Source organism: Eptatretus burgeri, chromosome 9 (genome assembly GCF_056783735.1).
Source record: "Eptatretus burgeri isolate ZD-2024b chromosome 9, Ebu_testis_v1, whole genome shotgun sequence".
Taxonomy (NCBI): Eukaryota; Metazoa; Chordata; class Myxini; order Myxiniformes; family Myxinidae; genus Eptatretus; species Eptatretus burgeri.
In genome coordinates, this window is record NC_140969.1 from 19,440,341 (window position 1) to 19,454,430 (window position 14,090).

Here is a 14,090-nt window from a genome sequence, read left to right on the forward strand (position 1 = left end):
GTGTTTGTCGATGTTACGATTATACCAGATCTTGTTCAACTTACTCATTGCTGCTCTTCCCATCCCGAGATGCCATCTAATTTACTTTTCACAACTTCCCATCATGAGTGACCAAAGCTCCTAAAAATCTGAATATTTGTTCTTTGGAAAGATTTTCCGTATTTGTCAGTAGTTTTCGAAACCCTCAAATGACCCTTCTTCAGTCAACTGCAGTATGAAGGCTTCATGCTGAGGGTTGTTTGGCATACACACAATGCTTCCCAAGTGTGAGTTTGTGAGATCGAGTAGCCATGGGAATTGAATGGACACCAGTCAGTGTAGAAAGAAACAGGTCTTTAACCACTCGACCAAGCAGCCAGTGCGGTCATACTCGCAATCCGTATTTACTCAAGTACTAAAACAAACAACTGAAATTGGACCTCGAGTCCCTTTAAGCTTGCAGGTGAGGAATCCACTCCATGTGGTTTTATCTCCTTGGGTCAATAAGTAATGAAGTTATTTGAGAATGAATCAAGAAACGAGATCCATCATCACACATTGTATTTTCAAACACTTCTGTACACATCACTCCCCTAGGTAACCAGCAGCATGGTTCGCCAATCAAAACAAAAGCGAAACCCAGAGCACAAGAAAATATATATCATGTACATATGCAGCTATAAAGTTAGCCACAGTGTGTTTGTGAGCAAACATTTTGTTGTTGCAAAGTATTTTTTTAAAATAATCCAAGTAGATTACATGGCACAGTGAACCACCCGGACTCTGTGCATGAAGCCGAAGTAACACAAGTCTATGATGTGCAGTCCTGTGCTTTATAGTAATGTTAATAACCCACACAGTGAGGATGGGCAAGCTTCTCATTTGGTAAGGAACCTCCTTGCTTTAACGTGGTTCCTGGAGGTCAGACTTGTGGAGAAAGAAGTCAGCAAAAGGCTTGTGAGGGGAGAACTTGCAAGTAAGATGCATTGGGACCACGACAAGGATGAACCACAATACACACAGGTTAAACAAGCCTACATGTGGAGTATGAGGAGTCTCCTTAGGAGGTAACCACAGCAATGTCCAGGCATGCCAGGTTACTGGCTTGATTTTTAGGCCAGCTGGGGGAGAGTGGGTGTGTTGTACACCCAGGCTGGATTTAAACCGTTCATAACTTGGTCAACTGTCCTATTCCTGGAAGTCTAAAAGATCCCCATGTGAAATGGAAGGAAACATCCTCAATATAAATTTTTGCCTGTCAAAAAGTTTTTCTGTTGTCTCTTATGCATGCGTTGTCTGTACGCACACCAACACGCACGCACACACACACACACACACACACACACACACACACACACACACACACACACACACACCTTTGATCATCAGTTGAACACCACTCCATAATTGAGATTTTAGGTCTGAGAATTGGAAGGCCAAAACAGAACTACTTAAGTTGTTCCAGCAAACAGGCAGTTTTTCACTCCACGCACGCACACATTTATGCACACGCACTCACTCGTGCAGAGTTTACTGGAATCCATACTTGGCAATGATACTTTCAGAAGGAAGCCATGTCACACATTACAACTTCAAAATTGAAGTTTTTTTGCTGGCCGTCAAGTGAAGCAGCCAATACTTCAAATCTTCTTTATTCTTCAGTGGGACAGGAAGACGTTAATTCCACATTGTAAAGGCCGACACCCTTCAAATCCTAAACACCATAACAGTCGGTCACAAATGTTAACGATCCTCTTCCACCGACTCTTTGATTTGCAGATTTTTCTCCAAAAGGCAATTCATCATTACCCGAGATCATGGCCCCAGAATTTGACCCATTCAGGAAAATGGGTTCCTAAGTTAATATCGTATTTGAAGGGAAAGGTTCATGACTGAGTATGAATTCACAGCGGATGATCCACACATCACACAGTTCGCAATATCATTATAAGCCATATTCACAATGTACAACACTTTGGCTTATCAAGAACTTTTTTTTTCTTTTCTTTCCCAAAGCTTTTTCCAAATACCATCTGAATTTATCTACACAATGTCAACAGCAGTTAGGTGAAAGCCACCTGGAATGTATTTTGTATGAAAAGTGTCATTACTGAAAACAGGCACACGCTCACAGACACAAAATCACAGTAACTCAGTTTCCTTTCTTATTGGACAAATCTTATCGAGAGCGGGAAATAGAAAACTTAAGCTGATTGGTTAAAACCTGTCACTCCAAATTATCGAGCAATTTGGTGTAATGATAACATTGGTCCGTCACTTGAATTTGCCCTCGTTGAAAAATTAATAGAAATAAACAAACTGACCTCCAGATTCAAGTAATATAAATGCAAAAAGGCAAATTATTTTTCGGTAGTTTTTTCGAATAAACTTATTTATAAGAGGAAAGAAAAACATTTGTATCACTTGATAAATAATAATTAAACAGCAAGGTAATGGCAGAGCAGCTGTATGGCAGCAGCTATGGCATATGTAGAATGAATGGGTCATGGATTTGAACGTCTAGTTACAGGTTTAGAAGCTTCTGTTACAAAGTGCTCTTTTGCAATGATTATCCTCCACTGAACTTATTCACAAACTGCTTTTGTGACGAAAGAGGAAAAAAAAATTGCAACGTCCACAAGACCTTCTTAACAACACATGCTACACCACCTGCTTTGCTGCCTGTCTCAAAGCCCTGACATGTGCCTTTCTATGGATGTGTACAAAGGAATGACTGCACAGTACTCGACCAAAAAATTTCATGATTCAAACCTGTGGGAAGCCCATCACAAGGCTTTCTCTAAAAAATAAAAAGGGAACATCACATGTAAATTTCCTATTTACATTTTAAAGAGGGCTTGGTTGTTCCTGTGGCCTTGAGGGTCATTATGACATATCCGCCGTTGAAAGATGTAATTGTGCAATTAAGACTGGGAAAGACTGGCACTATCAGAAAATAGTTATGGTTTTTGCTCAGGCGAGTGGTGCTGAAGCACGTTTAGTGATAGTCAGTGAGGTTCATGATTGTAGCAGCGGTGTGAACGCTGGCCACAGTAATAGCAACTGCAGAATCAACAGGATGCTGAGAGAGGGCCTCATAATGGTGCCATCTCCACACTCAGATACATCCTCCTGAAAGAAGAGGTTCTCACGATTATTCAGCATTTGCAATGACGGATTTAAATTTCAGAAAAGCCAAACTAATGTAGAATGGGCTACTAACAAAAGAATGTTGGGATGAAAAAAACAAAATAAGAGGAAAAAAATAAATAAATTAAGAGCATGAGTAAATAAAAGACAAAAGAAAAAGAGAAGGTAAGGACAAAAGTGGATAGTAACTGAAAATTGTTGAAAGTGAAAATAGACAAAGTGAAACATTAACAACGTTAACATTTTAAAAATTAATATAAGGGTACAGTCATGTGAAAGAAATGGCAAAATATTTTTAAAAAAACCAAATTAAAAAGATCGTTTTCTTGGAGTGGAATGCTCCGTAGCGATTCTTACTTACTTCTGTATTGTAGTCAAAACAAAGCTCAGGACCTTTCCGGTACCTTGGTTCCTCAGCCATCTGACACTGGTCAGGACCTTTGGCTGAAATTTGGAATTACAGGTGTGTGGGTTAAGGGCAGGCTCATAGTTCATTTTATTGTACATAGAGTGATACGAGTTAAAAGCTGCTGCATTAGTAAGACATCACGTACACATGTGGTATTACGCCACCAGAAGATAACGGAGAGTGGGGTTGCAGCAAATATGGTGTTATAGAAGTCTAAAATGACCACATTGAGCTGCTCAGCAGCACAAAAGCAACTAATATACTGTACTGTTGATTATATCAGTGAAAAATGTAGCATGATTCTGTAATTGCTCATGCAGCAAACATTTCGACAGAAAACGACGTATGACTCTTGCACATTGTAAAGGCCCGGTCACACCTTGACGTTTTAGCCAACGATGGCAACGTATTAAAATGTATCTAAAACGCTGGCTTATGTTGAACTTTTGATGTTTTTTTTTAAAGATTCGGACGTATTCATAGCGACTTGGTCTTATGTATAACGCATTGGTAACGGACACAGAACGTTTCGTTGTGTTATAGATAACTTATACCAACGAATGCTGAACCTGTTGTCGGCCTACACAACCGATGCCCAACGATAGTCTAACTTAGGCATAGCGCGTTGCACGCATCGCCGACGATGTCGTGACGTAGCCTATTAAAAGGCTGACGCACAACAATTCGAATCATAACTGCCGTAGAAATGGAAGTGTCAACATCGCGGTCACACCTTGGCGATCTTGCCAACATATGCCGACCTAAGAAAAATGTGTCGAAAACGTTGGGGCACGTCAAATACGGCATGAGTAAGTTTGGTATATGTGAGTACAACGCTAAAGTACGCTATCATACGTCGTAGTAAGTAGAGTACGTCAAGAAATTTTAAACATGTTCAAAATTTTACGACGTACTCGGCGTATGACACAGGTTCCGCATGCGATGGGGATAAGTTGTACACACGATATGTGGACGCTTACACACGTCCACAAAGGCTACTTATAAGCTACTCATAAGTCGAAACACGTCGCGGTAATGTCTTTTTTACGCGAAACTTATTTCTAACTTATGTTTGACGTGCTTTGAACCAATTCTTTACGTAGTCCCAACACACATCAACATATGTAGACGTATTCCAATGACGTCTTCCGGTCGACAAAAAAAAAAAAAATGAACGTGTTTCTAACTTACAACTGCCATATAAAGACGTGTTCCCAGCGGTTTTGGGAATTGGTATATAAAAATGCTGCTCATAAAAGGGGAACCCAACAGTGTTTTCGAGTCCTTTTTGAGTCGATGTCCATGTCAGCAGTAACAGTATCAGTATCAGTATTAGTATTAGTATTAGTATTAGTAGTAGTTTGTTCATGTTGGCAGTAGTAGGGGAGTGTGAGGGGGAGGGTGTGGGTTATGATGGATCGTCCTTGCGTTTAACGATTTAAATGATAAACTCAACGATTTAAATGGCTGCATCTACTCTATTGAAAGTAGACGCTTGCGCTCAACAATTGGATTTTTTTTACACTCAACGACTTTTAAACGGTACCACTCAGCTATTTTCATTGTTTACAATGAACGATTTAAATTGCTGTCACTCGCCTTTGTTTTTTCACGCTGGGGTTTGGAAATTTGAAGCGTTTCTTCTGAACGTGTTAAAACGCTCAAACTCGACTATTTTAAATAGACGCTGCCGATGGACAATTGGAATCATAGCCAAGCAAGACATCGAAGTGTGAACATCCTCGTCATGCCGAAGAAAAGTTTGAAGAATGCTGCAAATAAGTGTCCTGGCCGTGGCCGTGGACGCTGACGCAAGGACGATCCATTATACCGACGTCTTTCAGCCTATGAGTAACTTAAAAGTAACGTCTGTCGATGTGTGGCAACGATCGCGTAACGTGCCAACAACACGTTAATCATAGGTTAGAAATAAGTTTCGGGTGCGCTAAACATTACCTCGGCGTGTCTCAACTTATGATTAACTTACAAGTAGCATGTGTTGACGTCTGTCAACGATCGCAGACCGTGCATACAACTTGTGGCCAGCGTAGCGGAACGTGCGAGTCATACGCCGGCATACGTCATGAAATTTCAAGCATGAAAAAATTTGAGGACAACCAAAAAGTACAACGTTTAAAGCCAGCGTACAACGACGTATGGCAGTGTTTTTCAGCGTGCTCTCAATGTTATCAAAACTTACCCATAACGTATTCAACGTGTGCCAGCGTTTTAGAAAAAAAATTCAAAAATCGGCATACGTTGGCTAAAACATCAAGGTGTGACCGGGCCTTAAGCGATTGTTGTTTTTGCTAAATTTGAGTAATTTGAGGAACCTCTGGCCTCAGTCTTCCCACTCTCTCATCGTTCTGTCCTCCAACCTGCCCAGGTCACACTCATTTCTTCCACAATCCCACACCTCGTTACCCTCCCGAATTCGAAGCTGAATGTTCACCTCCATTCTTTCATCCTCTATTCTCTCAACTGTGGAACTGAGTCCTTTCATCAGTTATGTACCCTTCCCTCTAGTTTTTTTTAAGAGTATTGCCCATAATCTCCTCATACTTCCTCCCATACTCATCCCTGCTGTTTTCTGCTCAACTGCCCCCCTCCCTCCTCCCATCTCTTCCCTTTATGCAATTCATTCACGTGTGTGTGTGTGTGTGTGTGTGTGTGTGTGTGTGTGTGTGTGTGTGTGTGTGTGTGTGTGTGTGTGTGTGTGTGTGTGTGTGATATATTTGGCTCCCTGTTCCCCTTTGATCCCCTGTCAGTTTGTGTACCCGCTGTCCTGTCATTTAGCTCCTCCATGAGCTGTACACAAAAAAAACAACTCTTTGATAGAATAAATGTCTAAACCGCATCAGTTTCTTGACACTGGTACCGAAGGTGAAGAAGGTTATGTTTTCACCCCTGTCTGTTTGTTTGTTTGTTTGTGTGTGTGCAGGATATCTCAAAAAGTTGTGGACGGATTCGGACGAAACTCAGTGGACATGTTTGGTGTGTGACAAGGAATAATTGATTCAATTTGGTTGAAGATCCGAATCCGGATCTGATAATTTTTTAGGTGATTATTCACCATTGAGAGATGGAACCAAAACCGACATATACAATGATCTTTCAAAAACGTATTGGGCCGGATATGTTCTCGTGGATCAGGCATTGCGTGGCGGAGGTATGCGCTCTACCGAGTGCCCTTGTAGTTGTACATTATTAGCTCATCGGCTAATGTTATTGCAGTGTGAGGTGGGATTTTGCAATCACTGTGTGTGTGTGTGTGTGTGTGTGTTTGTGTGTGTGTGTGTGTGTGTGTGTGTGTGTGTGTGTGTGTGTGTGTGTGTGTGTGTGTGTTTGCATAAGTGTATGTGTGTTTGTTTTTGTTTGTGTCGATGTATGTGTGTTTTTAATTTTTATTATTGTTACTATTTTTTTGTGTGTGTTTGTTTATTTGTTTTTGTGTGTGTGACAGAATTGTTCGGAACAGTTGTGTGTGGAAAAAAACGAGATGTGTGTGATGATTGACATTTCTTCTGGTGAGGCTTCTCCTGCTGATTTGTCATTATCTTTCAGTGGAAAATCCATTGCACTGTTTCTTCGATATTTATATGTTTATTCTGTATTTATTTGATCCTTGTGTGTTGACTGACTGCTTGGATGCAACTGAGGTTGTTGATCCACTGATGTGGGTAATCTACTGACATGGATCCGTGACCGAGGTTGTGGATCCGCCGTTTAGAGAGATTCTGGGCTGAAAGGATCGAAACCTCGAGGAAGAACAGTGCTCAGCTGATGATCAATGTGGTCGGGAAAGTGTGTATGTGTGTGTTTGTTTTTGTTTGTTTGTGGGTATGTGTGTGTTTGTTTTTTTATTATTATTGATATTTCATATATATTTTATTTTTGGTGTGTTTGTGTTTGTTTTTGTGTGTGTGTGATAGAATTGCTAGGAACAGTTGTGTGTGTGAAGAAAAACGATATGTGTATGCGTATCTGTGTTTATCTGTCTGTCTGTCCAGTCCATAACTTTACCATTTGATCTTTTGTCATGAGATTCTCAAGAAACATTATGAGAATATGGAGAACATGAATTAATAATTAGGTCAAAATGTCAAAGTCACAGTGAGTGCAAATAACCCCATTAGCCTCTCCACCGGGTTAAAAACCCCATCGTTTCTGTGATTCTTTGTTTTGTCTGCTTGCATTTTGAGATGCTTTCTAGTTTAACATTTGAGCTTTTATTATCAAATTTTTGGCAAACGCCTTTATTATGAGAACATGGAGAACACTAATTAATAAATTTTACATATTTTATTTTAGCTGTTGTTTTTGTCAGGTTTAGTTCAAGTACAGAGTGGTCGTGAACAGGCTTTGCGTTTTGGGATGTTTTCTAGTTTTCTCTTTGTTTGTGCATTTAGACACAACACACTTTTATTACATAAAGGATACATTTTTTAAGAATCTGCAGTGAAGGAAGATTAGAGCACAGTGGGCAACCTTGTGGGACCTGCTCTGCAACGACCAGGACGAGATTACTGCTGCCCAACTTCTCAGCATGGAAAACCCTGTACAAAGAACAAGTTGTCACAAACATGAGGTTTATGTGGGCAAGACATGCCCCCTGGGGATAAGCTTCATTGTTCAAATCTTGGATCTTCAGACAATGCATATTTAGGATCAAAAGAATATACAGAACTGTATAAACCAAATATTTTCAGCCACATGTAATCAATCTTAAATACAATGCAGTCTCGGTGCACAAAATGACCGATTAGGCTCCAAGGCAATGCACAAATAAATGTTCATGGACTTTGTTACCGATGGAAAAAATGGAATATATATAGCATCGTTTCACCTTCTGACATTTCAAAGAGCCAAATTTCCCTTCAGCCAAATCTAATAAATACTAGATGACCCATGAACCCGTTGGGTTCCCGTTGTGACAGCAGTTGATAAAAAAAAATCATAAAAAAAAGAAGATAGCTCCAGCAAAGTATACCGCTGAGGTTGTTTGTATTGATCAAATACTCCCAAAGAGTACTTGACTGAATTCGGGAATTGATTTTTTAAGAATTTTTTTCGTTGCTCGATTTGAACAAAACTTGATATTGCGTGTCAATTTGAAAAGAAAAAAACGGAGAAAAGAAAGTTGAAGAAATTATTGTGCATACTCTTCTAAACACAATTTTATTTATTCATGATCACGGAAGTATTAGATCAAAATGGTGATGTTTATTTTATGCTTAAAAATAAATCGTTCTTTGTCTATACTAAATGTTTGAGATTTATTAAATAAATCATTTCAAGAAAAAAAAAAAAGATCGCTCCAGCGGACAATACAGCAGAGGTTGTTTGCATTGATCAAATTCTCCTGAAGACTACTTAACTGAATCGGGAATTGATTTTTTAATAATTTTTTTTCGTTGCCCGATTTGAACAAAACTTGATACTGTACAGTATTAATATATAGATGCTTCAGAGTTGAAGGTTGACTATTGCCACTATGTGCGATGCACTCTTACAGGTACGAAGTTTCTTTCAGTCCAGGTCACAGTACCGAGAAAAACGTGACGCGACCGTGAGGAGGAGCACAAAATTGGTCCTTCAGTATTAATATATAGATAATAATAATAATAATAATAATAACAAAAATAATAGTAATTAAAAATTGCACCTGTGTCCAAAGGAAGCGGTTCAAATTGGCATTTTTAATATGAAATAGGCAAAGCCTAGAAAGGAATGAAACCCATTAGAATCACCCCTTATAATCATCATTTAGAATCACCCTCTAGAATTACTGTACACTTTATAACCTTTGGAATTACCCTTCAGAACCCCCCTAGAATTACCCTTTGGAATTACTCTTCAGAACCCCCAAGAATTACCCTTCAGAATTATCTTTTATAATTACCCCTTAGAATTACCCTTTAGAGCCTTTTACAATCACCCTTTAGAACTCTTAGAATTTCCCTTCAGAATGACCATTTAGAACATTTATAATCTTTAGAATGACCCTTTAGAACCCTTTAGAATTACCATTTAGAACATTTATATCCTTTATAATTACCCTTTTGAGCCTTTTACAATCACCCTTTAGAACCCTTAGAATTTCCCTTCAGAATGACCATTTAGAACATTTATAACCTTTAGAATGACCCTTTAGAACCCTTTAGAATTACCATTTAGAACATTTATAACCTTGAGAATTACCCTTTAGAACACATGAGAATTACCCTTGAGAACATTTTTATAAAGGGTTATTCTAAAGGTTATAAAGGTTGTAAATGTATATCGAAAGGCTGTGGTGGTAAGCTTCATCTCACCGGCTGCAATTCCCACAAATCATCTCTCTGTGGAAGGACTTGCTGCTGTTTGTGAAGTAGAACTGTGTCTGGAGTATCATGCATCCTGTGTCCAGCATCATAGCAGTGTCCTCAGCCTGCACAGCCAAGCCTACAGCACAATATCCACCCAATGTCTTACCACCAAAGAAAAACTAATAACGCCACCTAATATAAACATATGGTGTGCAGATGTTTTGAGGAAAATAACAAATAAATAATCACATACTTCATGATACTATCAACTTGTGGGGTGATGGAACGCAATACGACGCAACAACGAGTACATTTAACATGGTTGAATTGCTGATCCAGTATCCCATGGATATGGCTTGGAAGTTATTGACTTGTCCGAGGATATTGGAGGAAAAATATTTATTTACCTGTGTTGTACCAGCTGGGTAGAGTGAGTTTGTAAAGAAGCTGCTGTATCATGGACCTGTTCATCAAGAGACAAGCAGGGGTTTTCCAAAGAAGCAATCAAGAAGCTATAAGTTAAAAAGAAAAATCATGCTTAGTTCAGCACAATAAGAGTTGATCGCTTATTACAAGGAAGGAAGTCAAGATTCCTATCTAATTCGATTTTAAAACTATGTACTAAATTATTATGTCGAATAGAAATGTGCAGTGCTGCTGAATGAGCTCAATATATAAGACACGTTCTGGAAATGATGTTTCAGGACTACAGTATTATATTTAAAATATTTGAATTTCTTCTTCGTTCATTTATATGCAGCACAAGGCTGTTGGGCAGCATCACTGGCTGAGGGTGTGGCTGTACCGCTGATGCAATGCCCTCTGCTGGTTATGGCAGGAATTTGTAATTTGATGTTCACGAAGGACACAAATATGATCTTTGAACGTTCTCCAACGAATGCTGGCAGACGGGATGCCAGTTTAACGTCCATCCGAGAGACGGCATACAAATGGATAAATCACCCTGCCTGTGAAATGCCAGGATGACAATTTATAGCTGGGTTAGGATTCAAACCCAGGCTGGACAGCTTCGAGGTGTGTGTGCGTACCTCGAGGCCATCTCATCACCCCATCTTTTTATCTTCTTTTTCTTGAGCATGGCAGCTTGACTGCTGGGTAGTGATGATTGTTGTTGAGGCATGACTTTGCCGCTGATGCTGTGCCTCTACACCAGTACACTGGTATCCATTTTGCCGACCTTGGAAGGATGACAGGCTAAGTCAACCCCACCTGGTGTTAATTCAGCAGCCAATGGGGCTCGAACTCAGGACCCTAAGATCCCAAGATCCTAAGCCAGCCACGCTACCCACTAAGCCAACACCAGGCTTCTTTTCACCAACTTGGTGAGACAACACCCTTGACTCAGTTCCTGTAAATTCTGGAAACATCCCTGTCCTGTATTGCCTCCTTCAGAATACTTCACATCTAGATATTTGGAGAGGGCATTGGATTTGGGTCTGTTTCTTTGTGTGTGTTTGTCTGTCTGTCTGTCTGTCTGTCTGTCTGTCTGTCCGCACAGAACTTTTGTGTTTTTCTTCGCAACCGCTTGTCGGATTGAGACGAAATTTTCACCATTGGAGCGACTACTCATGTAGAATGTTGTGATGATAATTATTGGGACAGGATAGGTCACGTGGTGTGGCAGCCATGTTTGAAAAACGCAAAAATTTGGGACCTTTGTATCTCTGAAATCGCACCAAGAACAAAATTGAAACTTGGCACATGGCAAGTACTCCTCTTGGGGAATGAGGTTGATATTTTACGACATCACAGGGGCCCTCGTTATGACGTCATAATTGCATAAGTAGAACGCCACATCTGATCAGTATGAAAAATTTTGAGGGTCATCTCAGGATAAAATGGTCCACAGAAAATAATTAATGACATCATCAGTCACGTGATTTGGCAGCCCTTTTTTTTTTTTAAACCTTCAAAAATCTTCTTCTCTGAAGTGGCTGAATAAATCGAGGCAAAACTTTACATGTATGACCGCATGTCCATGAGGAACAAAAGGTTGACAGATATAATATCATAGGTCACATGGTTTGGCAGCCATAGTAGATTTACCCTAAAACCTCTAAAAATATACTACTCAAAAGAAGTCCTGGCGAGGGTCCGCAATCTCTGATTGCTCTTTTTCTTGTTTATCATGCAATTTTCAATGTTCTCAAAGCCTTCATACCGACGGTCGTTGATTGTGTTCCCATGGCCTTTTATTCTGAATTTAATTCGTTTATGCATCACTACAGTTTGGTGAACGGATTAACATTATTTGAGACACTTTATAGCAACATTTGCAGTCAATTCCCCATTACACGAAGGAGGATTCACTAAGATTGTTGATAAATATCCCAATAAAGTGGCTGAATAGTGCAGTGCATCTGCGTGTGATATTGCTGTGTCATGAAGACGATAATCTGAAGATGAAGTTTCCAAAAATGTACTTCTGCTCAGAATGAACATTTCCTCTATACTCTTACAGGACGTCTTCTCAACCACACAACTCTCATCCCCTCCCTCCCTCCTGTTCCCTTTGAAAATCTAGAGTTACTAGTTAATCAGTGAGTCTTAGTCCATCAGCATATGGACTAAGGCCCAATCAATGCATCATTGATTTGGAGTGCTTCATCCAAAACATTTCTGCCTTTGGAGATGCTGGTCACAAAAAAGTACAAATACAGTAGGTATTCATGATCAAGGCATTGTCTGTATAAACCAAGTTGTGTTTAGATTTTAATATGACCACGTCTAAGCTCAAGGTGATGGCGGATGGAATGGCTCTGAAGATGATGTCGGTCTGCTGCTCAATCCTCATTGAAGAGATAATGTTTTTTTTTTAATTGAGCTCTGCAAACCTACCATAATGTAACCACATCTAGACACAACCAGAGCTGATAGGATGGCTTACAGGGTCACACACACTCACCTCTAAGCTGTCTAGCCTGGGTTTGAATCCTGACACAGCTGTAAACTGTCATCCTGATGTTTCACAGGCGAGGTGATTCATCATATGTATGCATCGTCTCTCAGATGGATGTAAAACTAGGCATCCAGTCTGCCGGCATTCGTTGGTGGAAGTTAAAGGTCCCACAGTGTCCTTTGTGAAGAGTAGGAAAGCTATCGCAGGCACCCTGATCAAATTCCAAATTCCTGCCAACAGAAGGCAATACAGCAGCAGCACAGCTGCACCCTCAGCCAATGACGCTACCCCACAGCCTTGCGCTGCATATGAACGAAGACGAAGATGCAACCAGACTTAGGGAGCTTTCTCCAACGAAATGATAAATATTTTCAGCTGTGCATAATTCCCTCCTGTCTTGGACCCCTTATTGCCTGCCCTTGTGTTATCTCCATCAGAGCAGCAAGTTAACACAAACTGAGCAGTAATTGTTTGTTGGGTTGTGAAAAACATTTCTTAGCCTCCCTGTAGCTGTCATAGCTTTTTAAAGTTTGGTTGCTTACCATGCTGTAGCAGACAACCACCATGTGAGGCTGAGCAGGTCTGGTATCCGTGGCTGCAAAAGAACGAGTCATGGGGATACGAGTTAAATTCACACATTTTCAGCCACCGGTGCGATATGACTTCACTCATCAGGCTTTTCAACCAATACTCAGCTCTTTTACAATAGAACATGCATGTCCAAGAATATTTGCATTATGACAAAAGCAGGATGAGAATCATTGCAATTAAACAAATAAGGGACTTATGGAATGAATAAACTGGATGTATCTTCCTCCATGATTGAATGTTCTTTGTTTTAATACTAACGGTTGTGGAGAACCTCAGGACAAGACCATGAGGAGACAGCAAACAAATCAACACAGCATATGGAATTTTGAACCTGGGAAGCCCCTTATGTATGTACGAGGTGTGTTCAAAAAGTATCCAACCTTAATTTTTCGTGTCTAAACAAACGAAGCTAGGGAGGCATGGTTTGGTGCACGTATGTAGGCGATCCTAATCCGTATGCGTGAATATTTTCCCGCCTGCAGATGCTGTCAGTCGCCGACAGACCGCCGATGAGAGAGGAAGTGTAAGTGAGCACCGTCGGATTTTCGTTTTTGACAAAATGATGGATCACTGAGGTCTCATCGCCAGTGATCACTGTGTTGAAGAAGTTGGGATCGCTGTTCACAGTCTCCAGCATGTCCTGTGCGATCTCCAAACGGAGTTGCTTCTGCTCGATCGTTAGCAGCTTTGGCACGAACTTCACTGAGATTCTCCTTAAGCCCAAATCCTGTCA

At 40.2% G+C, this 14,090-nt stretch overlaps 1 protein-coding gene across 3 annotated transcripts in view; it reads right to left on the reverse strand.

The window, feature by feature from the left end:
* Positions 1-525: 525 nt before the first annotated feature.
* LOC147019652 (voltage-dependent calcium channel subunit alpha-2/delta-2-like) overlaps positions 526-14,090 on the reverse strand; it is a 388,928-nt gene continuing 375,363 nt past the window's right edge. For all 3 annotated transcript variants that reach the window (XM_085894265.1, XM_085894263.1, XM_085894264.1), the window contains 6 exons: positions 13,309-13,361; positions 10,254-10,309; positions 9,853-9,982; positions 7,979-8,094; positions 3,491-3,573; positions 526-3,111 (listed from right to left, as the gene is read on the reverse strand). In XM_085894265.1, the coding sequence (XP_085750391.1) occupies positions 2,998-3,111; positions 3,491-3,573; positions 7,979-8,094; positions 9,853-9,982; positions 10,254-10,309; positions 13,309-13,361 (552 nt within the window). In that variant the 3' untranslated portion in view covers positions 526-2,997. The remainder of the gene's footprint in view (positions 3,112-3,490; positions 3,574-7,978; positions 8,095-9,852; positions 9,983-10,253; positions 10,310-13,308; positions 13,362-14,090) is intronic.